The sequence below is a fragment of the Colobus angolensis genome, unplaced genomic scaffold (assembly GCF_000951035.1).
Source record: "Colobus angolensis palliatus isolate OR3802 unplaced genomic scaffold, Cang.pa_1.0 Scaffold8, whole genome shotgun sequence".
Taxonomy (NCBI): Eukaryota; Metazoa; Chordata; class Mammalia; order Primates; family Cercopithecidae; genus Colobus; species Colobus angolensis.
In genome coordinates this window covers 4,682,973-4,707,780 of record NW_012121820.1, presented here as the reverse complement: position 1 = coordinate 4,707,780, position 24,808 = coordinate 4,682,973, and the positions used below count along the sequence as shown (strand labels likewise).

General features: G+C 49.7%; 1 protein-coding gene across 1 annotated transcript in view; it reads right to left on the bottom strand.

Annotated features, from left to right (window-relative positions):
* The window catches only part of PREX1 (phosphatidylinositol-3,4,5-trisphosphate-dependent Rac exchange factor 1), a 207,187-nt gene that overhangs the window by 104,245 nt on the left and 78,134 nt on the right, over positions 1-24,808 (bottom strand). The window contains exons 3-5 of the mRNA XM_011929192.1: positions 20,066-20,137; positions 17,346-17,468; positions 6,998-7,102 (exon numbers count right to left, since the gene is read on the bottom strand). Coding sequence (XP_011784582.1) covers positions 6,998-7,102; positions 17,346-17,468; positions 20,066-20,137 — 300 coding nt within the window. The remainder of the gene's footprint in view (positions 1-6,997; positions 7,103-17,345; positions 17,469-20,065; positions 20,138-24,808) is intronic.

Below are 24,808 nucleotides of genomic sequence, written 5' to 3'. Positions count from 1 at the left end.
ACTGAAAATGTTCTAGTTCTTTACCTGGGAGGAGTGTACGTGATTCTGTCATATGCATACCTCTATTCTGGCTTGCAGAGTTAAAAAGTGCAGCTCTCTTAGGAATGGAATACCGTTACCCTAACTCCCACAGTCACCCACAAGCTCCTGCCCACATGAATCAATTCAGTGTCGTCCATGTCAATACTTCTGCCCTGCAGCCCCCTTGCCTCTCTCGGCTCATTCCATGTCTCTTGTCTGGAATGTGTTCTCTTCCCCAATAATAATACAAATAATAATAATAATACTACCATCATCCATCACGAACACTGACCAAGAGCTAATCATGTTTCCAGCAGGCCTCTAGGGCTCCTGACCACCAACCACCCTATGAACTGAAAACTATGATTATTCTCATCTCACAGCTTAGACCCCTGGGGTGTGAGAGGACCCCAGAAAAGTGAGTCACAGAACTGGGACCTAGAGCCAGGCAGGTTGATACAGAGTCTGGGATTGAAACCATGATGCCCATGTGCCCTTACCCCAAGCCCACCCATGCACCAAGGCCAGCCCAGCCACCCAACCTGCCCTCAATTCCCAAGACTTCTTCCTCCTGCAGCCTCCATAGGTGGCCATTTGTTCCACAGGGCTCTCAATCACATTACAGGCACTGTTGCTCCAACTGAAGAATCTGTTTTTGTTTGGCAGGAACCATGAGTTCTGTGGTGTTTCCCTGCCATGCCCCTCACAGTCCTGGGTCCCTCGGGCTCACTATGTGCCCATGATGTGTAAGTGAATGAACTAACCAACTAACTAATGAAGGAACAACCCACCAGCACATCCAGCCATTCCTCCTGGCAAACTGGAAATGAATCCAGACTCTTGGGAAAAGGGATCCCCATCCTATCATTTATTCATTCATTCAACAAACACACATTGTGTGCTGTGCACAGCTCCAAGCACGGGGGGGCTGCCCAACGAAACAAATTCCCTGCTTACATTCAAGTGAAAATAAGACCGTAAGAACCCATACCGTGTGCCCACCATGTGCCAGGCACTGTGCCTCGTGCTTCACATACACACAAAGCTCATGCCAAAAGCCGAAGGAAATAAGCATGGACCGCTGTCCCCAACCACACACAGGGAAACCATGGCACAAAGAGCTGGCCCAAGTCTCAGAGCTCCCTCCACTGCCTCTTAGGGATCACAATAGGCTCTGCCTGGAGAAGCAGAATTCTGGGGACCCCAGGTCCCAGCTCTAGCTGAGCTGAATGGCCCCCACCCGTGTTTACCCCTGGCACAGATGGGGGATTGAGGCTGTGGCAGCTGGGAGATGCCGGGCCCCACGCTGCTCACACTCAGGCCTTTGTCCTAGGAGCCAGCACTTGCCACAAGCTGCCCTGGTGATGTCAGCTCTGGGCAGAGTGCAGGGTGCCTGGGGGTGGGGAAGTGCTTTCTAGAAGCCCCCAGGGCTTGGCGAGAGAAAGGTCCAGGATCAAGGAGTTTTCACAGGATTTTCACAGCCACCAATGACACTTCCTCACAAACACTCTAGATTGTTGTTTCACTTTATTTTCTTTAAAAAAAAAAAAAAAAACAGGCAAACACACACAGAGCTAGCATTCACTCTTCTCATTACATTTCAGGCAGTTATGGGAAGAACTTCTGAGAAGTCCTTAAATGCCCAAAACTCACAGAAGTGATTCAGGTGAGGCGTCAACCTCATGGTCTTCCCAACCTCCTAATGGCAGCACGTTCCTGGACTGTCCTGAGTCCTCCTTTCTGTCCATGCTGCCCCCCTGGCTGACCCCACCCTGACTCAGCTTTTTTTCTTTCTTTTCCCGGACAGAACCTCATTCTGTCGCCTAGGCTGGAGTGCAGTCGTACAATCTCAGCTCACTGCAACCTCCGCCTCCTAGGTTCAAACAATTCTCCTGCCTCAGTTTCCTGAGTAGCTGGGATTACAGGTGCACACCACCACACCCAGCGAATTTTTGTATTTTTAGTAGAAACAGGGTTTCACCATGTCGTCCAGGCTGGTCTTGAACTCCTGACCTCAGGTGATCTGCCTGCCTCAGCCTCCCAAAGTGCTAGGATTACAGGTGTGAGCCACCGTGCCTGGCCTGACTTGGCTTTAAACACCATCTTTCCTTATATTGAAAACACTCAGGTTTATCTCTCCAGCCCCTAAAATCCAGACTAGAGTCTCTGCTGCCCACCCAGCGCCCTGCCTGGATGTACTGCAGGTATCTTAAACCTCACACATCCAAAAGGGAATGTTTATTTCCCTGTCCTACCCTAGCCTGCACCCTCTTGGGAAAATGCAACTCCATTCTTCCAGTTGCTCAGGCACAAAACTCTGAAGTCATATTTGATTCCTTTCGTTCATTTATATCCAAAGTCAATGATCAGGCAAATTGTGTCAGCTCAGGCCTTCAAGCTCTATGTGAATCCAACCACCTCTCCCACCATGACCACACTGTTCTCAGACACCATCGCTTCCTGCCCGGACATCGCAGTAGCCCTGCAGTCGGTTGAATGGTGTTTCCCAAAATGCCAGGCCCCCACAAAACCTCAGAATGCAACCTTATTTGGAAATTGGGTCTTTACAGATGTATGGTAATTAGTTAAAATAAGGTGATGCTGGATTAGAGGGGAACCCTAAATCCAATGACTCATGTCCTTATGAGGGGAGAAAGACACAAAAGGCAGCCATGTGAAGACAGAGGCAGAGACTGGAGCGATGCTGCCACAAGCCAAGGAGCACTGGCAGCCACTAGACAGGATCCTTCCCTGGAGCCCCAGGAGGGAGCACCCAACGACACCTTGATTTCAGACTTCTGGCCTCCAAAACTGAGAGAGAATCAATTTTGTTGTTTTAAGCAACCCCATCTGTGGCAATTGTCCCGGTCCCCTAGGAAATGCAAACAAGCCCCTCCCTGGACCTGCACTTCTACCCAGATACCCAGATACTGACGGGGGCCTTTCACCATGCAAATTAGCTCCAGTCATGCCTCTGCTCAAAACCCTCCCACAGCTTCCCAACCCACTGAGAATAAAACGGAACATTCTCTAAGGCAATGCCATGAGCTCCAACATGAAGGGATCCCACAGAGCGATCCTACAGACATCATGCTGCACAAAAACAGCCACACACACCGTATCCTGAATGATGCCGTTCACAGACGATGTTAGAATAGGCAAAACTAAGCTTTGGTAAGAGAAACCAGCAGAGGGATTCTGGAGGTCTGGGGGCCATGACTGGAAAGGGGCAAGAGGGAACCTTCTGGAGTGATGGGAATGTTCTTCGATCTTGGTGGTTCCATGCTATAGATATATGTAAGCATTCGTCACCCTGGGGGTGCACTTACTGCATGGATGCTACACTTTAATTAAAAAGCTTTTTTAAAATCTCATGCTTGGACTGGGCAGAGTGACTCACACCTGGGAGTGTACTCCCAGCACTTTGGGGAAGCCAAAGCAGAAGGATCACTTTAGCCCAGGAGTTCAACACCAGCCTGGGTAACATAGCAAGACCCCAACTCCACAAAAAAAATTTTAAAAATTAGCTGGGCATAGTGGTGCACACTATAGTCCCAGCTTCTCAGGAGGCTAAGATGGGAGGATGGCTTGAGTCTAGGATGTTGAGGCTGCAGGGGGCCATGATGGTGCCATTGCACTCCAGCCTGGGTGATGCAGCGAGATCCTATCTCAAAAAACAAAAACAAAACAAAACAAAAAATGTCAGACTCTTTCCACTAACTAGATGCTCCTTCATCATCTGGCTTCTTTCAATCTCTCTGACCTCATCTCCTCCTGCTTTTTCTCTTATGACCTTCATTCTGGTCTCCCTTGGCTTTCTTGCAATTCCTCAAACACAATCCTACCTCAGGGCCTTTGCACATGCAGGTCGTCTATCTCTCTGAAATGCTACATAGCCCCTGCCTCTCTCTCTCTCCTTCACTTCATCCACATCTCTGCTTACATGTTACGTAAGATGCAGTTTTCCCAAAGACCAATCTAAAACAGCAGCCACCACCCTAACTCCCTCAAAACATCCTGTCACCCTTATTTTACATCCTCCAGAGAATTTAACATCACATTATCATTGAAGTTCCCCCAACTAGAATAGCCACTCTATGAGAACAGGGACTTTTCTTGCCTTGTTCACTGTCGGATCTTTAGGCCTTAGAATGATCCCTACCACATGATAAGTGCTTAGTAAGAAGTTGTTGGATGAGTAAATGAATAAATCATCCCCATTTTACACACAAGAAAACTGAGGCAGAGAAAAATAAAGCCACTGCTCCACCAGTCTCCATCACTCAGCTGGTGCCCAGCACAACGTGGATGGAAAACCAGATTCTGTCTGTTCCCAAAGCCTTAATGTCCCATAACAGACTCAAGACAGCTCTTCTGCAGGTGGCCAAAAGCTGGGAGACGCCAGCAAGGAGGGAGACAGATGGCACATGTGCTGGCACCCCACGCATCCTCCCCTGCCCAGCCTGGCCCACCCAGCTGCTGCTAGGAACAGGGCAGTGTGACCCACCAGAAAGACTGCTTGAGAGAGGGAGGGAGGGAGGGGGAAAGAAAGGAAAAAAAGGAAAGAAGGAAGGGAAGGGAAGGGGAGGAGAGGGCAGGGCAGGGCAGAGAAAGAAAATTCAGCCCTTCCCTTCCCTTCCCACACCCTTCCCACATCTTCCTGCTTCCCAGGACCCAGCTGAACCTGAGGGAATACCCTCAGAGGGTGGGACCCTCAGCCAGGGAGCCCAGAGCCTGGGCAGCAGGGACTGTCGCAGGGTAGTGCTGCCTGCAAGCCAACAGGTCACTGCAGACATGGCCATTTCTGTCCATGTGGGGTTTGCAGTAACGTGACTTCGTCTTTGCATTCTGCCCAGACTATTTTATGAATATAAGTGCAAACACAGAAATGTGAAGATGTAGATACCGGCTATGAAAAGCAACAGTGCTGAAAGCTTAATTCACTTGAGAGAAAGATGGAAATCAGTGAATCAGTCCGCCAATTTGCCCTTCCTCAGATGTTCACTGGAGCTGGGCCAAGCAACATGAACTCACTTGTGAAGGAAACATACATTTGGAATTGAAATTCTGGAAACACTTTGTTGGAGACTGTGCGTGAAGGAGAAGTGCAATTACGAATATTATTTTATAGTTTAGCACTGTAGGAATGTGGATCACACTCTGTATGCTATATTAGCTAATTGTTCTACTTTTATGTGCTGAATTCGGTGTGTGCTGTTGGGAGAACAAAAGGTATGGGGGAAGAGATGCCTGTGACCGAATGAGAAGGGATTCAGAGGTGAAAGACTGGGACTGAAATCCAGGATAAGCTCAACCACTTTTCTAGGATGGACCCCTAGAAAGTCACTTAATATTGTGAAGTCATCAAAATCACCTGTGACAAAGGCTATGCAGTGTCCCCTAATGTATTCTTCTTCCACAGCAATCACATTTCTAGCTGGGCACACGGCTGCCCAGAATAAAGCCTATATTTCCCAGCCTTCCTTGGATCTAGGGGTGGCCATGTGGCTGAGTGCTGGCCGATGGGACGTGAGGGGAGGAGATGTGTGCAGCTTCCTGTGGCGCCCTGAAAATGAGAAGGGTATGCTCTCCTTCCCGCCCTCCCTCCACCCCACCACCTGGAATTGGGATGTAGTCAAAGGTCATCTGAGACCAGGTCAATGAGGTCAATACAGTTTTACCTGCATTCCCACAAATGCAAACCAACTGCTTTAGGGATCCACTCTACCCTTAGGCTCTACTGTATGGATAGACCTGACCCCATCCCCCATCTCCAGAAGTGACCAATCAGAACACCACCACCAATTACTCTGTCTACACCAATTGGTTCAGGGATGAGGTTTTGAGCCAATGAGCATCAGACCTAGGATTTTTGCTGTTACTATAGGGAAAGGGAAGTTCTCTCAGCTATCCTGGAGCTGCTCAGCTATCAGAGGTATAAGCCTGGAGCTGCTGGGGACCACCCTGTTACCACTTGGGGAGAGCCTGCCTTGGAATGAAGCCACAGCAGAGAAAAGGAGAGTCAAGCGACACACATTCCTGATGACATCATTTGAACACCCAGACCCTGCCATGTCTGTAGCCCTCTCAGGTCTTAAACTTCCCAGAAAAGTGAATCCCTCAGTTTGTGGTGTGTTGTTGTTTGTTGTTTTGCTTCAGCCTGTTTTTGAGGTTTTGTTTTTTATTTTTTTGAGACAAAATCTCGCTCTGTCTCCCAGGCCTGGAGTACAGTGATACGATCTCAGCTCACTGCAATCTCTGCCTCTCAGGTTCAAGCAATTCTCCTGCTTCAGCCTCCTGAACAGCTGGGACTAGAAGCATGTGCCACCATGTCCAGCTAATTTTTTTTGTATTTTTAGCAGAGACAGGGTTTCACCATGTTGGCCAGGCTGGTCTTGAACTCCTGGTCTCAAGTGATCCACCCACCTCGGCCTCCCAAAGTGCTGGGATTACAGGCGTGAGCCACTGCACCTGGCTGCTTAAGCCAGTTTTAATTGGATTTTCTTTCACTTATAATTAAATAATCCTAAAAATACTAGTAATCCTAATAATAATCATCGTAATAATGACAATAGTATTAATAATTACTACTCTTGCTGCCATTTTTATTAGAACCCTTACTTTAGACCAGGAATGGGCAAAGTCAACTCTAATACAGCCCTCTGCTTGTTTCTGTAAATAAAGTTTTATTGCCACACAGCCACACCCTCTCCTCTACACATTCTCTATGGCTGTTTTCATGCTACAACAGCATGGGCTGAGTCGTGGTGACAGGAACTGTATGGTATGCAGAGCCAAAAATATTCCCCAGCTGGCCCTTTACGGAAAAGGCTTGGCGCTCCCTGCTTCAGGCAGGAGATCACCCCAGCCAAGGAAGGGATTTGGCACCATGGGGCAGCATGAAGTCCCCTTGTGCCCAGATGCCCAAGGCTGAGGCCGAGTGCAAGGGAGCACCAGGGCTGACGGGTCAACTTACCAAAAGGAAGGCGCGCACGGTGGGGATCTTGTTCAGCTCCACCAGCAGCCTCAGCGCTTTTTCATGATTGCTGCAATACTCCTCGTACACGCAGAATTTGTCCTTCTGCAAGACAAGGACAGAGCCTGTGGGAGGCAGGTCATGGTAGAAGGCAGGTTCCCTGACATGTGCCTACCGCTGGGCTGGCAGGGTAGTGGGAAAGGGCTCCCCTGACCCAAGAGAGGCTACAGCAAGAGGAATCTCGGGTAAAGCGGCTTCACTCACTACCAGCTTCCCAGTCTCCACTCTTGCCCCAGATCTGCACCCAGGAGCCTGAATAACCTTTTGGGAAGCAGTGTGGCTTGGGGGTCAAGAGCATAGACTCAAGAAGAGTGGCCTGGGCTTGCACCATGGCTCTGTATTTCCTGTGAACCTGGCCAGGTTACCTGACTTCCCAGTGCCTCAGTTTCCTCATCTGTAAGGTAGAATTAATAAAAGTCCTTAAGTCAGAGTTGTTACGGCTGGGGGCTAGCTCTGTTGACCTCCAGACACCCCTGAGCCCAAAGATGGACTCTTTCCAGCCTAAAGGTCACCTGTGGGTCACCAGTTCCAGAACCATCAGTCAGGGTTTCCGGAACTGGAAGAGACAGGAGCCTTCTTAGCAGGAAGCTCTCAGCTGAGCATTCTTGGTTCCAAATGGTTCACGGAACCCGCCAAACCCTAAACAAGGATGCCGTGGGTGAGGTCACTGGAGGAGGAAGGGTTGCAAGGCCTCAACCCTGGGCTAGGGGTGGGAGTGTGCAGGAGACCCGAACAAGCTAAGGAAGGAAGAGGTGGGTCCACACAGCAAGCAGCTCATCTTGTTTCTAAACAAGCCCCCAGATGGCCTTCCGATGGGAGGCTGCAGGAAATAGGAAACCAAAGAGAAGGGAGGATGGGTTTAGAATGAACGGGCATCCCCAGCCCACTCCAGCTCACTCTGGGGGCTCCCTGTGCATCGTCTGAGCAGACACTCCAAGCCACAAAGTGCCCAGGTCAGTGCTGATGGCTAACACAAAATGCATACCCAGCACGTAGCACAGACTGCCCAGCACACAGTACAAGCTGCACGCTGCTCTCCTGGAATGGGGGTTAACTTACTCATTCCCCACGACAACCTTACATGGTAACTACTGTAAGAAACCCACAGAGCCATGAAAAAAACAAGGAAAAGTCGCTTCCCCAGGGTCTCGCCGCTAGTGCAGTGGCAGAACCAGGACTCAAACTCCCTTAATCCCAGTGACAACATCAGCTCAAGGTCATGGCACAGGGTAGGGATGGGAGTGGGAGGCAAATACCCAGGGTACAAATCTCAAGTCACAAATCTGGACTAAGCTGCATCCCAAGGGTACTGCATCAGAATGCTGAAGGGCACACAGTGACTCCAGAAACCCAGTTCCACATTCCCTAAGTAGAGGGTGACCTTGGGCAAGTGCTTTACCTCCCTAGGCCTTGGTTTCCTCATCTGCAAAACAGACATCATAACTGACCTTCAACACTTACGCTGCTGGAGGATTAAATAATATATGTGAAATGAATAGAACAGTGTCTGGCACACAATAAGCACCATACAATACTTCAAAGTACTCTACAAGTATTACTACAAACATAAACACACTCAACAAACATGGATCAATGGGGGAAAATATCAGACAAATCATGTTACAATTACCCACAGTGCACCCCCATATACACACACATACCACAAGACAAACAATCTTGATGCATACTCCAAGAAACCACCCAATGATCTCAAGCATCACAGCACGCAAGCTACAGGCGCCAAACACCACCACCAATGTCAGCATGCACACGGACACAGGCACTGAGTCACAAAGCACAATTCACTCATCAAATATCTGCAGTCCACTGAGATGCCAACACACACACACAAAGACACACACAAAGACACACACACACACAAGGCAAGGAAGGAGAAGAGGGGACCCCCAGCACCCCCAACACTGCCCAAGTAGACCTTTTTCTACTGCCATTTGTCTCAAATGAGCCTAAGGGGCCATCAAGGCCAAAAGGGCTGGGTGAGGAGGCATCTGGGCTGCAGGGGATCACCCAGACATAGGTAAAACCTTGTGAGTAGGGTCTGCTGGACACATCTGGAATCAGGGTTTCAGCTGCAGGCTGTGGTGATGCAGGCTTCAGGGAAGAGGAAGAGGAAGAGGAAGAAAGAGAACAACTATTTTGTTGTAGGTGACAGGAACTGGCCTGTCTGGAAACCTGCTCCTGCAGAGAAGACCTGCGCTGACGTTAAAAGCCCCCATGACCACTCTCACCAACCACTATCACCATCAACCTTGTAAGTGCCAAGGAGAAGTTCTGCAGCCAGACCATCTAGGTTCATAGCCCAAGTCTCCTGGTCACCAGCTCTTGGTCAAGACAAGTAACATTTCTTGGCCTCTGCATTCTCATCTATAAAGTACGGACAACAATGATGTCATTATCATAATGGTGTTATGGAGATTGGCAGGTGAATTTATATTAAAAGTGCTTGCAATGGTGCATAGTCAGTGTTCACTAAATATTAACTAGTATCATTATTGCTTATTAATGTTGTTGCTATTATCACCAGCATGATTATTTCAGAAAATTCATTATCTTTTTCATTGAACTGGTCTGTGACAGGGTAGGGTGGTAGGTGGGAAGGTTTTGACGGCAAAAAGAAAAGACAGGCAGAGTCAGGAGGAAGGTGTCAGTGGATAGACTTGTGGGTTTAGGGAAAGCCTTGGGAGGGTCCCAGGCAGATTTTGGGAATTATGATGGTCCCTGACCCCAGGATGTTTTACTTCTCATTTGTGCACTGTCCTTCTTCCCTGAATCTCCTGGGACTGTCAGCTCCATGGGGACAGCGTTTGCATCTGTTGAGGTCACTGCTGTGATGACAATGGGGTCAGCAGCCACTGGCAGAGAGCAGGTATCATGACTGTTTGATGAATGAAAGCAAGAAAACAGAAGGAGGAACCGAGAGAGGCCAAAGGCCCCTCAGACCAGCTCCGTGCTTCTTCCCAGGCTGGTCCCACCCCACCCCAGGGACCACAAGTGAGCACATGACCCAGGCAAAACCAGTCAGAGTTCCCCGTCCTAATAACAGTGGCCATGTGACCCAAGCTGGGCCGCGAGAGTCCGCAAGGACTCATGCTAGAATCACTGGGAAGAGAAACTCTCTTTGAGCTGCTATTGAACCCCTGCCACCATGTGAGGCACACACCCCACAAGCCCCTCGCATTCTCCAAGAGTGAAATCAGCACCGCACAGATAAAAGCAGAGCCTGAGATCAGAGAAAGACCTGGTCCTGAAATCATCATACGGAGTCCTGGATCTAGCTATGTCTGAAGCTGACCTACACTCCTGAACAATTTCACTGACATGCATCAGTAAAGTCCTTGATTTGTTTAAGCCTATCTGAACTAGTGTTTCTGTCACGTACAGCAAAGACAGTTTTGATATGTGCACACTCTGAAAGGGAGAAAATGAAATACATAGACCCAAATCTTAGTGAGGTGACAGGGTCTCTCTGTCCATCTCCACAGAGATGAAGGCAAGGGATTGGGCCAGAAAGGAGGGACAAATTGGTTTCTTCCCACATGCCAACCCCAGTCACTGAACACTAGTGAGGAGGATTCTGGGGTCCCACAGGAAGCCCAGAGGCAGAATGCTGTGATTGATTAGCGATGTCTGCCACAGGTGCAGGAGAGGGAGTAAGTAACAAGCTCACCACCAGTTTGTCATTCCTCATCCCCTGAGCCCCTTCTACAACACAGTCTGCAGTGTTTTCCTCTCCTTCAGACTGTGGGAAGGGCAGGGGCCCAGGGCTGGAGGCTTGGAGAAGTTAAATTTAGCAAAGGACAACATCCCCTCTGCAGCACCATGCCCAGTTCAATCACACCCGTGTCCTTTCATCCAGCCTGACCCCAGCTGCATCTCAGGCCTGAGACTCTGCAAATATGGAAACGCTGCTCTTGACAGCTCAGAGTCCAAGTGTTCCATTTCCTCCTAGGGGCCCCACATGGGGCTCTGATTGCTTTGCCAGGAAGAAACGGACAAATAGTTGTGCATACACAGATGTAGTGGGTGCGCAACATGTGGCTGTGGGTTTGGGGTGAGAAGGGGGAGAAGGGGACAGCTGCCAGCTGGAGACAGCCAGGCGGGGGGAGCTCACCCCCAGGAAGGGCTCAAGGATTGTGAGAGGTGGCAGCTGCTATCCACGATACCCAGGTGACAGTGGTTCCACAGGGACCATCAGCTCCAAACCACTCATTTCACAGCCAGCAAGACTGAGACCCAGAAGAGGGAAGGAGCTGGCCCATGCAAACATATCCTCCAGGGGGGAGAAGAGAAGTGAGAGTCAGGTCTCAATTTTTCAACAGTCTCCTCAACTTATTTACCCATCCACACAGCTGCGGGGAGAGAGGGGTTAAAACATAAATCAGACCACACTACTCCTGTGCTTAAAACCTGCAGTGGCTTCCACTGCCTCAGAATAAGATCTATGGTCCTTACCTTGGCACGCAAAGCCCTACAGGATCTATCCTGCCCCCACTATGACACCCTCAAACTCTCTCCGTCACTCACTCTGCTCTGGTCACACTGGTCTCCCTTCTTCTCTCAAATGAGCTAAGCTTGCTCCTAGCTCAGGGCTTCTGCCCCTTCTCCCCTCAGTCCAGATCACCCTCCCCAAAATCATCCCATTTCACCACCTCAGAAAGGCCATCCCACCCTTGGGTTGCCAGATACAAAATAAAACCCAGGACACCCAGGTGAATGTTCATTTCAGATACATGTTTTTTTTTTTAGTGTCTCAAATATTCCATAAGACATGCTTCCACTAAAAAATTACTTGATGTTTACCTGAAATTCCAATTTCCCTGGGTGTCCTTTGTTTTCATTTGCTAAATGTGGCAGCCCTGGCCCTGACCTCCTGATTGAAAGCAACCTCAGGCAGAGTCACTCTTCACATCTGCATTTTATGTTCTTCACAGTCTGCACTGGCATCTGAAATGACCTAACCAGTTAAATTACCCTCTGTTTCTCCCACCTACGAGCAGTGTGGCAGCAGGGAGCAAGTCTGTCTTATTTAGTACAGCATCCCCAGGGTCTAGTGCAGTACCTGGCACACAGGAGATGCTTAGTATGTATTTCAGGAGACCTTATCACATAAGACAGTGAAAAACACAGACTCTACAGCCTGAATGTGTCAGCTCAAATCCTGGCTCTGTGCTTCCTAGCTCAGTAAGCTTACACTATAACTTAATCTCTCTGGGCCTTGGTTTCCTCATCTGTAAAATGGGTACAATAATAGTAACCACCTTTAAAGACTGTTGTGAAGTTTTAATGAATGCATATCTGTAAGGAACAGAGAACAGGACCCAGTGCAAAGAAAATGTCCACTCAGTGCTAGTTTATGATAAACTCAGTAGTTACTGGTTGAATTTTGGGGAAAGGGGGTGAGGGACTCTTCCTCCATCTGTTCAGTTAGGTGGCACTAGTGGGCTGGACTGTGGGCCAGGGCCCCTTCCTCTCCTGGAGAGCCTGTCTGCAGAGCTCTGTTCCCAATTAGCATCTCACCAGCCCAGATGCTGCCATGGCCATGGGAAAATGTTTCCAGGCAGGGAGTAAATGGAGTAAACAAGGCTGGGAAGGAGAGTGGAAAGGAAAAATTGAGACCTGCTTTTCCTTTGGGGTTGCAGTGGATGCCATGGTGCACTCCTCAAATGCCTGTCACGGAGAGAGAGATGCCCCTTACCCCAGGTGCTGGGAGTGGGGGCTGACAATGACCCTCAGCTAAGGCCCTTCCCTGGAGTTGCCTTCAGTCTAAGAGGGTTGCCTGTCTGCAGTGGTACACCCACTCCTGAGGACAGCCCACCAGGCAATGAGGGTGCAAAGGCCTTGCCCACTTACTACAATTGTGCGTAATCTGAAGAGCTATCCTAGTTCCAGAGTTCTTTCCAGATGGTACTATCAGCAGCTGGGGTGGAGTCTCCGCAACCTCTCCTTTAGCTGCTTCCAAGAGGCCACCTGTGTGCGAATCGCCAGCTTCCAGAAATCCAACCTACAGAGGGGTGGCCTTTAAAACTCCTGAGACAGACTGACTCAGCCTGTCCTCCGTGAGCAGGCAGGAAGAGGCGTGATGATTTTAATTTTTAATTAAAAAGACGATTTTAAATTAAAAAACACTGGATCACACACTGAGAATGCTGGCTCCTTTTTCAATAGGTCCAGTTAGCTCAAGGAGGGCCTTAGCTGGTGTGATGTAACCAGCCTCAGGCTGAGAGGCTCAAGCAGTTAAGAGTTTCTAGATAGAATGCGGTAACACCGTTTGGTTTCTCCCGCATTTATTTTCACAATTAGCTTCTATTTACAGCACTCATTTTCTATTTTCAATGATGATGCAAACTTCTCTTTTTAAATAAGTTTATTGAAGTTTTGTTAAGTGAATCAATTTTTTAAAGCATTAAACAAATAATACTACAAAGGATACTCAGATATAGCTGAAATTCCAAACTTAGCACGTAAGCTAATGAACTGAGGAACCCTGGCTTAGCCCTTAGGAAGGTCGAAAGCCCACTTCTGCGGCTGGCACAGTTGTGACCTTGAGCTTAACCTTTCTCTCAGTTTGCTCGCATGTCCAGAGGACGTGTGAGCTCAGGGCTGGATTTGTTTTGTTTTGTTTTGTTTTGTTTGTTTTCAGACAATGTCTCACCCTGTCACCCAGGCTGGAGTGCAGTGGCATGATCTCAACTCACTGCAGTCTCAACCTCTTGGGCTCAAGTAATCCTCCCACCTCAGCCTCCCAAGTACCTAGAACCACAGGCACACATCACCATGCCCGGCTAAGGGGCTGGAATCTTTCTGATGCAGAGACAGAACAGCGAGCATGACAGAGTACCTGTCCTTGTGTTGTTTACATTCTAGGGAGAGCAGACAATAAGCAAAAAGCAGCAAAAGATCCGATGTGTCAAAGGGCGATGCAGACCGTTCTGTTGAGAATGACAAGAGCAGGGGAGGGGCGGGGAAGGACAGGAGTGCAGCAACTTAAACAGGAGGGCATGGAGGCCTTCGCGGAAAAGACGGCATTTCTGAAAAGCTTTCAAGGCAAGGAGGGAGAGAGCCGCAGGGATGTCTGAGGGAACTGGTCCAGTAGAGGAAGTGGCCTGGGGCAGGAATGGGCTCCCTGTTCTGGAACAGCGAGGAGACCTGTGTGGCTGGAGCCAGGGGAGTGAGTTCCAAGGAATGGACAGGGCATGGCAGAGTGTGGGGATTTTATTCCAATGAGGCAGGAACCTTTGGAGGGTGCCGGGACGGGGGCTGAAGAGACCTGACTGATTGTTTCCAGCAGGTCTCTCTGGTGGCTCAGGGAGAACCAATCTCCAAAATACTTCATCTCTGTCAAAGCCTCCTACATGCATCCTTGCACCTGGGCATCATAGCAGCTTTGTGAGACTGGAAGGACAGGAGCCCCGCTGAGGTGCAGGGGGGCTCATGATAAATCACCTGGAATGGGGTCCAGTGATCCCAGGCCTGGGGACCCTGCACAAAGTCACACTCCAGAGAAGACTGGGAGGTTCCAGAAAGCGCTGGATCACATGAACAGATGTGCACATAACCCAGGTGAGAAACAATTCCTGAGCACTTATTATGTGCCAGGCTCTACCAATGTCATTCATTCTCTCAACCACCCTAGAAGGTGAGTTTTGTGATACCCACTTTACAGATGAGAAAACCGAGGCACAGAGAGGTAAGGTCATTCTCCCAGGATCACAGAGCAAGGAAGTAGCAGAGCTAGGATGCAAAGTCGGGCAGCTGGGCTCTAGAATGCTTGATCTCCCAGGCCCAGGGAGGACGCCAGCAAGAACCCAGCCCAGAACATCCTCCCGCAAAGGCCTAAATGTCCACCCTCCACATGTCATGACTCTGATGGCAAGTGCGGCCTTCACCAGGTACCTAGTTCGATGAGGCTACATGAGGAGGGTCCCAGGTAGCAGAAGAGAGGACATGGAAAAGAGGTTGCTTCATGCACACTGAACTTCCCACCCCTAGCCCCCCAGCCCTCTGCTGTATCTCTAAGCAAGTCAGGAATCCTACAGAGAGAGGTGAGAATAGCCCCACTGTGTCCTCAAGGTCCAGGGCTCCTCTCTGACAAGCGAGTTAAACCCACTTCCCCACAGCCTCTGGGACTCAGGCAGAGAAGCCAAAAGGACTGAGGAGGGCCAGAGCTTTTGGCAAACTGGATAGTGCACCTTGAGGACTCTTTCTCCCACTTTTGCTAAGTACAGACAATCCTGCCCAAGCTCAGATCATCACGTCACAGCCAGCCCCAAGGCCATCCCTTCCAGGAAGCAGGCCGGAATAACACCCACAGCTGACACGCGGCATTAGCTCGGTGCTGAGTCAGGTCATTCATCCTCATGACAGCCCCCTGCAGCAGGTATTGTCATTACCCCCACTTTACAGAGTTGGAGACTGAGGCCCTGAGAGGTAAAAGGACTTGCCCAAGGTCACTGGGCTGGTGAGCAGTAGAACAGGGATTTGAACGTTGGCTGTTGGCTCCAGAGAAAAAAGCACTTCCTGTCTCCTCTGAACCCGAAGGGAAGACTGTCCCTCCCATTCTTTTCATTTTCCTATTGAAACACCTTTACTGAACCACTGTGGCCACCTGCCCCTTCTCACCACCTCCACTGCTACCATGCTGGTCCGAGGCACTGTCACCTCATTTGGCGGGGTAACCTCTTAGATGTCTCCTTGCTTCCGGCTCTCCCTCCACACCTGCTCCCCCTCACAGCAGCCAAAGGGTCCCTGCAATCCAAAGTGGACCGTGTCCCTCCTCTGCCCAATGCCCTCCGCTAGCACCCAGCCCACCTGCGCCCCACTGTGCTCTTATTTGTCCAGTTCCAAAGATGGAGGAGCATCTGCTACGTGAACAGGAAGATAACGTCGACCTTTATTGAGCACTTACTGTGCCAGGTGCTGCACCGAGCAGGCTCCTTGTATTATCTCGCTTAATCCTCACAATGTCACGGATTTATACCCCATTTATGGGTAAAAGGAAACTGAGGCACAGACGAGTTCAGTCAACTTGCTGAGAGGACCACAGTTCATGAGTCGCTCAGCAGCCTGGCCAGAAGCTCTCCTTGCCCTCACTTTCACATAGAGAGTGGCTGGCCCCTGGCTGAATGACTGCATCCTGGGGTACTCTGCACGCCTGATCGCACATGAGACTTGCCCCCCACTGCCCTCTGAGGGCAGAGTCGCACAGCTCCATCATCTTAGGCTCTGGTCACTCAGATGTGATCCCCTGGAGAAGTGAGTGAGTGATGATGATCATGATCATGATGGTGATGACAGTCTGAACAGTGACCGAGTGCTGATGCACCCAAGTTTCTCCACCTCGGCACCATCGATATTTGAGGTCAGATGATTCTCTGTTGTAGGGGCTGTCCTATGCATTATAGATGTTTGGTGGCATCCCTGGCCTCTACCTACTAGAAACCAGTAGCACCCCAGAGCTGGGACAACCAAAAATGTGTCTGGACATTGTCCAATGTCCCCTGGGGGCCAGAGTCGCCCCAGCTGAGAAGCTCTGCTCTAGGCTCTCTATCCTATTGCTTTACCTCTGAGTCTTGCCATCAACCCTAGGAGGTAGGCGGAACTATCCCTACTTCGCAATCACAGGAGGAAATAGAGGCTCAGAGAGGCAAAGGAGTTTGGCTCACATCTCGTGCCCGTGAGGCTAGTTCTTCTATCTGTGAGGGGGGAGTCTCAGGTAGTACAGAAAAAGAGGCTATGGAAAAGCAGTTGCCTTCCTTCTTCCAGCCTACCACCCACAATTCCAAATGCGTTAGTAATCCTGCAGGAAGAGAGAGGCTACTGCAACAAGCGTCAGCCTCTCTGACCAACAGCCCAATGGGGTACCCAAGGATCAGACACCCTTACTGGCCAGTGGGTGCCTGAGCTGCTCAAACCCAGGTCTGTCTGATGCCAAGTCTTGGCCACTAGCTACCTCTGATGGTCACTGTGGCAGAGGGGCCCCACCAGGCCAGGAGGTCACAGGACTCCAGGACACATGCATTCAGTGAGGGCCCACCCTCTATGTGAAACTGAGGGAAAGGAGAGTCACTAAAAATGCCCACAGTCTGCTGGGCCTGACCCACCTCCCATAGTTCCGGGGATGCAGACTGGGCCCACCTGCCCAACTTGCGACCCCGTCTCCCAGACAGACCTACAGAGGAAGCTGGTGAAAGGGGATGGGGCAGGGACCCAGGGAGAAGCCCACTTCTCAAAAGCTAGAGTCCACCAGGGGCAGTGGCATGGTACTCACGAATTTTAAGAAAACGTTCCCAAGTTCATGCTGAGACTGTGGTTCCGGGTGTAAACAATACTCCAAGGCGGCCAAGAAATCCTTATGAACTTCCAGGATGTCTTCGATGTTTGAGAATAGGATCTGTGAGGAAAAGACAGGCTAGAGGACAGCGTGAATCAAGGCTCGGAGGGAGAGCAAAGCCAAGCATTGAAAAAATACAAACTTCGATGCAGGTGACACTGTAGTCAAAGAAGAACTCTCAACCACCGGAACTGGTTTACCACTAATAGAAATCATCGTAATCACAGAAATATTGCCAACATTTATTTACTATCATCGGGATTAGTGACTAATCCTGTGTTAAGAACTTTACATGCATTCATGGAATCTAATCCCCACTGTAAATCCATGAGATAGAAACTACTATTATCCCCAATTTACAGATGAAGAAGTAAGGCTCAGATAAAATAATATTCCCAAGGTCAAAGTCTTGCAAGCAGTTCCACATTTAGTATGCAGACATTCATCACAGTCAGACACAACTGCTGTGTCCAGCCACAGGATGGATGTTGAAATTACGAGTATATTTCCATGCACCCATTAAAAGGACATAGTAGAAGAAAACACAACAAGGAAGGAGGTTAGAAATACGCTGCCTAAACTCTCACAAACAATATATGAGATTCCCTGTTTCCCCACATCAATCTAAAAGTGTAAAACACTAGTACAATTTGACCCAGCAATCCTACATTTTAGAATTTAACCTTCTGATCAGTTGTTCCCAACTAGGGGCAATTTTACCCACCACCCCCGCCCCACACACATGGGATATGTGGCAATTGTCAAGGGACATTTTTGGTTGTCACAAATTGGGAGGAAAAGGGGTGTTTCATAGAGGCCAGGGATACTATTAACCCTTCCTGCAATGTACAGGACAGCCCCCGCAATGAGCAATTATTTAAAAATACAATATGATTATATTTTTTTAATTATTATTTTCTTTTTTAGAGATGGAATCTCGCTCTGTCACCCAGGATGGAGTGTGAAGTGCAGTGGTGCGAACTCGGCTCACTGCAACCTCCACCTCCAGGGTTCAAGCAATTCTCCTGCCTCAGCCTCCCGAGTAGCTGGGAATACAGACGCATGCCGCCATGCCTTGCTAACTTTTTTTGTATTTTAGTAGAGATAGGGTTTCACCATGTTGCCCAGGCTGGTTTTGAACTCCTGAGCTCAGGCAATCTGCCCGCCTTGGCCTCCCAAAGTGCTAGGATTACAGGCGTGAGCCACCTCGCCCAGCCCTCATGATCGTGTTTTTTTTGTTTTTTTTTTAAGAATTGTTGTAACAGCCAAAAACTGGAAATAACTCAAATATCCATCCCCAGGAGAATGGATAAGTACATTGTGTTGCATTCGTACAATGGAACACCATACAGCAAGGAAAAAGAGTGAAGCACAGCTACACACAATATCACGGGCAAATCCCACAGGCAGGCAGGGACTAGAAAGAGCTCACTTTAACATAAATTTCAAGAACAGGCAAAATCAATCCATGGTACTAGGAACCAGGGATTACCTTTAGGGAAGGAGGACTGACTGAGGGGGCCCAGAGTGGGTAGCTGGGGCTGGGAAATGCTCTCTGCCTTCATTTGGGTCACGGTTACACTGGTGCATGTGTATGGAGACACGCACTGCATTCAGCACTAAGGATTTGCACCCTTTACTGTATGACACTTCGACCTCATTAAAAAAAGAAAGGTAATTTTTAAAAAACTGTACTAAGTCGCAGTTTACAATTATAATGAATAATTTTTAAACTATAATAAATAGTATAATAAATAAGTGGAATCAACAGTAGGTGCTCAGTCATATGTGCCGAATGAATGAGTAAACAAATGAATGCAGGCATAGAGTTTAGATCCTAGGATCCCAGTGCGTGAACACGCACCCCCTACCCCCAGGACGAGCCATGCAGAGACCTTGAGCAAGTCCTTGACATCTCTAAGGCTCAGTTTTCTCATGCAAATAATTCGGAGTAGAGTTGTCAACATGCAAGGCCACCGTCCAGATGAACCAGGGCGTTTGGGGGGAATGTCTTCTATGACCGAGTCCTTTGTGTGCTGTAAATACTGGGCACCTTGGACACCAGGACCCTTAGAGCCCCGAAGCCTGAAAGGCGGCTCAGAGAGTGAGGTCACACAGAAAGCCAGGCCTGGAGAGCCAGGCTGGAGCCGAGCCATGCACACAGAAGGCCTATTGATCTCCTCCTCAAACTCCCCAGAGCCACGGCCAAGGCCAAACTGGACCCAATTACTCATCAGCCCTGCCTGGACACTGGATGTCCAGGGCAGGAGTGGGGGCCGGGACTGCCAGAAGAGGGACTGGAGGTGCCAGGCTCCCGGGGGCACTTGGGAGAGGATTTTCCACTGGCTCCATGCCTGAGGGCCCGACACGAGGAGCCCGGAAGACGGGGGGCGGGTCACACTGAGCACAGAGGGGAAGTCTTGGGCTGGAAAGTGGGGCCCAGGGCTGATTCCTGCTGACGTCCACCAAGCACAGCTTGCTCACAGGACAAGAGGCCTCCAGGGGCTAAGGGAGCAAGCTGGGGCAGGGCAAAGCTGGTGGCCAGCAGTCAGCGGGTGACACGCCTCTGCCAGCATGTACACTCTCTGAGCATGGGAAGAGCAAGGCATAGAGCAACACAGATGCTCTAGAAAAGGGGCCAGTCCGAGCATCCACACCTTGACATTCTCCTCCGTGAGGCCCTTCTCCACTGAGTCAGCCACATTCTGCCGGATGCGATGCAGGAATGCCTGGAGGAGAGAAGCAGAGAGAGGTGAGTGTCTGCGTCTCCAGCTCTCCCATGGAAGACCCTACAGAAGGCTCTCAAGTTCAAATGCCAACTAGGATCTGGGAGGTACCATGGGTCCAGGGACACAGGCAGGGGATGAAGAAAAACGTGCTCTGCTTACACCTTAAACACACTGGAACAGCCCTCGCTCCCACGCTGAAACCAGGGGTGTACTGTGCACCTATGACGCCAGGCCCTGTGCTGGGCCCCGAAGAAACAGCAGAGAAAATCTCAAAGCCCCTGCCCTCGAGGAACCTTCGGCCCCAAGAGATACACACCTGCTTCCTCACCCATGGGCACCTCTCAGACTCTAATTCATTTCCCTTTTCAATTTTTTTTACTTTGCTTTACAATTTAACTTCTGAATAATAACACAGTCACATGGTTCAAAAGTCAAAAATATAAAATGGCAAAAACACAGAAAGTCTCTCTCCTTACCCCAGGCCCAAACCATCGAGTACCTCTGCAACCCCTACAGGAACCCCAGCTACTAGTTTCTTCGGTATCCTTCCAAAAAATCTATGCAAAAACAAACACACATACACACACATCTATTCTTTTTTTTTTTTTTTTTTAACTTCTCTACACACCAAAAAATAGCAACATACACTGGATGACCTGCACCTGGATTTTCTACTTAATATAGCTCAGAGATCCCTCCAGATCATCTCATGAAGAGCCTCCTTCCAGATGCCAGGAATCTACTGTTTGAATGCACCACAGTCCTTCTACCACCCTTTCAGGAGCTTGGAACAGACAAATCACATCTCTCCTCCGTGAGACGCAGCAGATGAGTGTGACTATACCAGGGCAGGAGCAACAGGGGCTGCAGGAGTTGAGGGTGCACCATTCACGTGGGGCCAAGTGGGGAGGCCGCAGGCCCGGGACCACCAGAGGTTCAGATTTGGGTGTTGTTTTTTTTTTTTTTTTTAATGAAGCCAGAAATTAGAATTTTTTTTAAAAAGAGAAGTCTCCCAGTTTTGAAGTGTTGGTGAAAGAGCTCTCTGTTATTGCAAGGAACTGGATTTCAGGGGTTGCGTGTAAAAGCGGGGAGACCAGGGCAGTAGGGTGCAGTGGTGCCAACAAGAGATGATGGTGGCCTGGCACCAGGTGGTGTGGGTGGAAAAATGTCAGAAAGAAGAGCTGTCAAGGGGTCACATGGATGGGCTGAGAGAGTCACAGCGATCAATGTTGGGGGAAGGAGAGAAAGCAGAGTCAGCACCTAAGGGAGACCGAGGCCCAGTACCCACAGCCACCTCCGCCTGGTTTGCCCCAACTCCAGGATGTGGGATCTGGCTGTAGCCTAACCTGGAAGCAGCCACATGGAGACCCCTGGGAAAAGGAATTCATGGTGCTGTTACAGCCGCAGGGCCATGGGGAGCTGTGGGGCCTATCAGTCACCTGCCCTGCCAAGACAGATGACAGCTTGGGAGTCCCCAGGGGGGCTGGTCCAGGTGAGCACCTGGTCTTCCTGACACAGAACCCAGGTGCAGGCTGATTAAGACAGGGGCTGTGAGAGCCTGTCTCATCCCACCATGCTTGTGTGGGGAGATCTCTGAGAGATGGCAGGGACAGCCCAAGATAGTGCTGGGGTCAGGGGAAGCGGGGCAGGTAAGCAGAGAGGAGGGTGGCCCTCCGCACACGGCTGTCAGATCCTTTCCATCACCCAGAGACACAACAGGTCCATGCCTGCCCCCAGGAGCCCAGCCACCTGCCCAGACTCAAGCCTCTTGGGAGGGGTCGCAATGACAGTCCACAAGGCGAGTCACAGAAAAAGGCAAGACATAGGAAGGCAGCTTTGTCTCTGTCCACACAGAGTGCAGAGCCATCTCAGCCAGTCTTGGGGCTTTAACCCATCTATGCCTAGAGTTCCATTACTGGAACACTAAGCTTGTGGGAGTTATTTATATCCTACTCTTCAAGGTCATTGCCAAGGTCTGATTTTTTATTTTAAAAAAAATTGCAACCTCTGGCATAAACGGGTTAAATCCCCTTTTTTTGATGACCCCCATGTTTATATCCCCAGTCTGGACTTCTCCCCTGAAACCCCAGACTCTTATCTCCAGCTGCTGATTCAATGTCTCCATCGGGATGTCCAAACTCAGCCTGTCCAACACTTAATTCCTGACCTTCCCCAAACTCATACCGAGCTCTTCCCCACTCGATTAATGGCACCTCTGCCTTTCAAGGGCTCTAGCCAAAACCCACCAGCAGTCCTTAGCCCCTCTCCTCTGACATTCCCTTTCCAGTACATCAAATGTTACCGGCTTTACCTGAACACTACAACCACTGGTCCCCATCTCCACAGCCACCCCCCCAGTCCAAGCCATCATCATCTCCTACCTGGACTAACACAGCCATTTCCCTCCTGGTCCCCTTCACCCTCCCAAAAGTCTATTCTCTACACACACAGCCAGGGGATCCCTTTAAATATGTACAAGAGATCAGTTAATCCATGCCTTTAAAATCTCCATGGTTCCCCACTGCACTTAAAATCCAAATCCTTCCATGGTCCCCATGACCTTGTCCTTGTTAACCTCTCTGATCTCATCTTCTAGTACTTCATCCTCCCACATAATTCAATATAAATAATCTTCAGCCACACTGTCATTCTAGATTCTATCCACCTGCCAAATACACTCCTGCCTCACAACCTTTGCATATGCTGTTCCTGTTGGCAAGATGTTCTCCCCGGTTCTGCCCTGAGCAGCCTCCTTATCCATCTGGCCTTAGTTCAAACGTCACCTCCACCAAGAGGCCCTCCTCTTCTTAATGCAAACTCCTATCTTCCCATCTTGCGTTAAGAGCTCATTTGACAGATGAGGAAACTGAAGTTAAGCAATCTATGTAAGATCCTAAGGGAAAGGCCAGGACAAGCAGGGATCATGGCTGGGATGAAACCATAACCCCCAATCCAACAACAGAGGCCAGGTTTGGAAACTGGTGAGTTTGAGTTTCAACCACGGGTCCTTCCTGCTGTGTGACTTCAGGAAAGTGCACTAGCCTCTCTGAGTCTTCATTTACTCTTGCCAGTAGAGATCATAGGAATACAGCACCTTTTAGAATGTCATGGCATAAAGTAAATGGAAGCTCCCTGAAGGTCCAAATGTAGTGCTCAGCAAACAGCAGGTGCTTGAAAATCAAAGGAAGGTATGGAATGTGCCTGGCACAGTGCCTGACACATGGCAGAGACCTGGACTCAGGCTCCTTGGAAGTCTGCGGATCCTGTTTTTTAAATGACAATGGGTGGGGGGGATAGGGACGGGGTTCCTAGAGGATGTTTTAACAGGGCCTGGGATACTGACAGGAAGTCAAGTCTCTAGCCTCCCCAGACTAGAGGGAGACAAAGACAGCCTCGCCCAGCATAGCCAGGGAGGGCAGGAAGCTGGGAGTGCCACACTCTGCTGGCCTAGATTGGGGCTTCCTGTCCTGGTTTCTTCACACGAGCTCTGCCACCGCTATTGTGCTGCAACAATGGGAGGCTCGGGCCACCCACTGAGGAACTGCAAACAAGCCGGTGTGAAGGCCACAATGGGCAGCTCGTGACCCAGAAAGAATGGGCAGCAGGGGCTCTGGGCCCAGCCCTCCTGCTGCCCAAGGCACGACTGGCTTTTCCAGGCAGCACCGGTGTCCCCTGCACTGGCAGGAATGGTGAAAGGGACCCTCCAGCGTGACTCTTCCTTTGTCCAAGGCTTGACAGCTTTGAAACACTCAGGTCAAAAGCAGCTCTCATCTCCGAAGCCTCCCTTAGACACAATACTGTTCTCAGGATTTCCACGGCTGCCTGAGAAACTCCTCCAGCCTCAGAAGCTTTGCCCGTGCCTGGACCACTTGTCCTCACATCTGCCCAAGTCCTCCTCTTCATTTTATGAATATGATGATGAAGTACGTCAAGGATACAGAAAAGAATAGAGAGAAACAACAAACACCCACAAACTCAGCACTACCCAGCTTTGGCAAATCTTAACACTACACCAAATTTGCTTGAAACCATTTGCAAAAAGAAATTCAACAAGTCTGGGGGAGGCACAGACTGGAAAGGGGATGAGGAGGCTCTCGGGGGTGCTGGAAACGTTCTATATCTTGATCTGAGCAGTGGTGACACAGGTCGCTGCATATGCAAAGCCCCAGCAGTATGCACTTGAGATTAGTTCAGTTTACCCACAGTACCATGCAAATATCAAACCTCAATGTATTAAACAGAAAAGGCAGAAAAGAATCGTTACAGAGAGCGGTGAGCCACTGGGCACCTTCTCTCCCTGCAAGGTACTTGGAGCTGGTGCTCCTCATTCCCACACATGCCTCTGCCACTTACCAAGCCCGTGTGCATCTATAAGCAAGAGAGAAAACTGTTTTGCATGTTCACAACATTTTTATAAGTAGCGTGCTTTCTGCAACTTGATTTTCTCACTCAACATCACATCTTCCACATTTACCCATGTTGATATGTACACTGGGCAGCATCTGCCATCCAGACCCTACCCTTACCCCACACCACATCCAGCTGCCAGTGCCCGCATCTCTGGGCCTGAAGGCCCCGCTCTCATGCACAGGGCAGGCCGGAAGTGCTGAAGAAGTAAGACTGCCTGGGAGCAGCCCTCAGTGACGGCCAGTAGGACCTGGCATGAAAAGA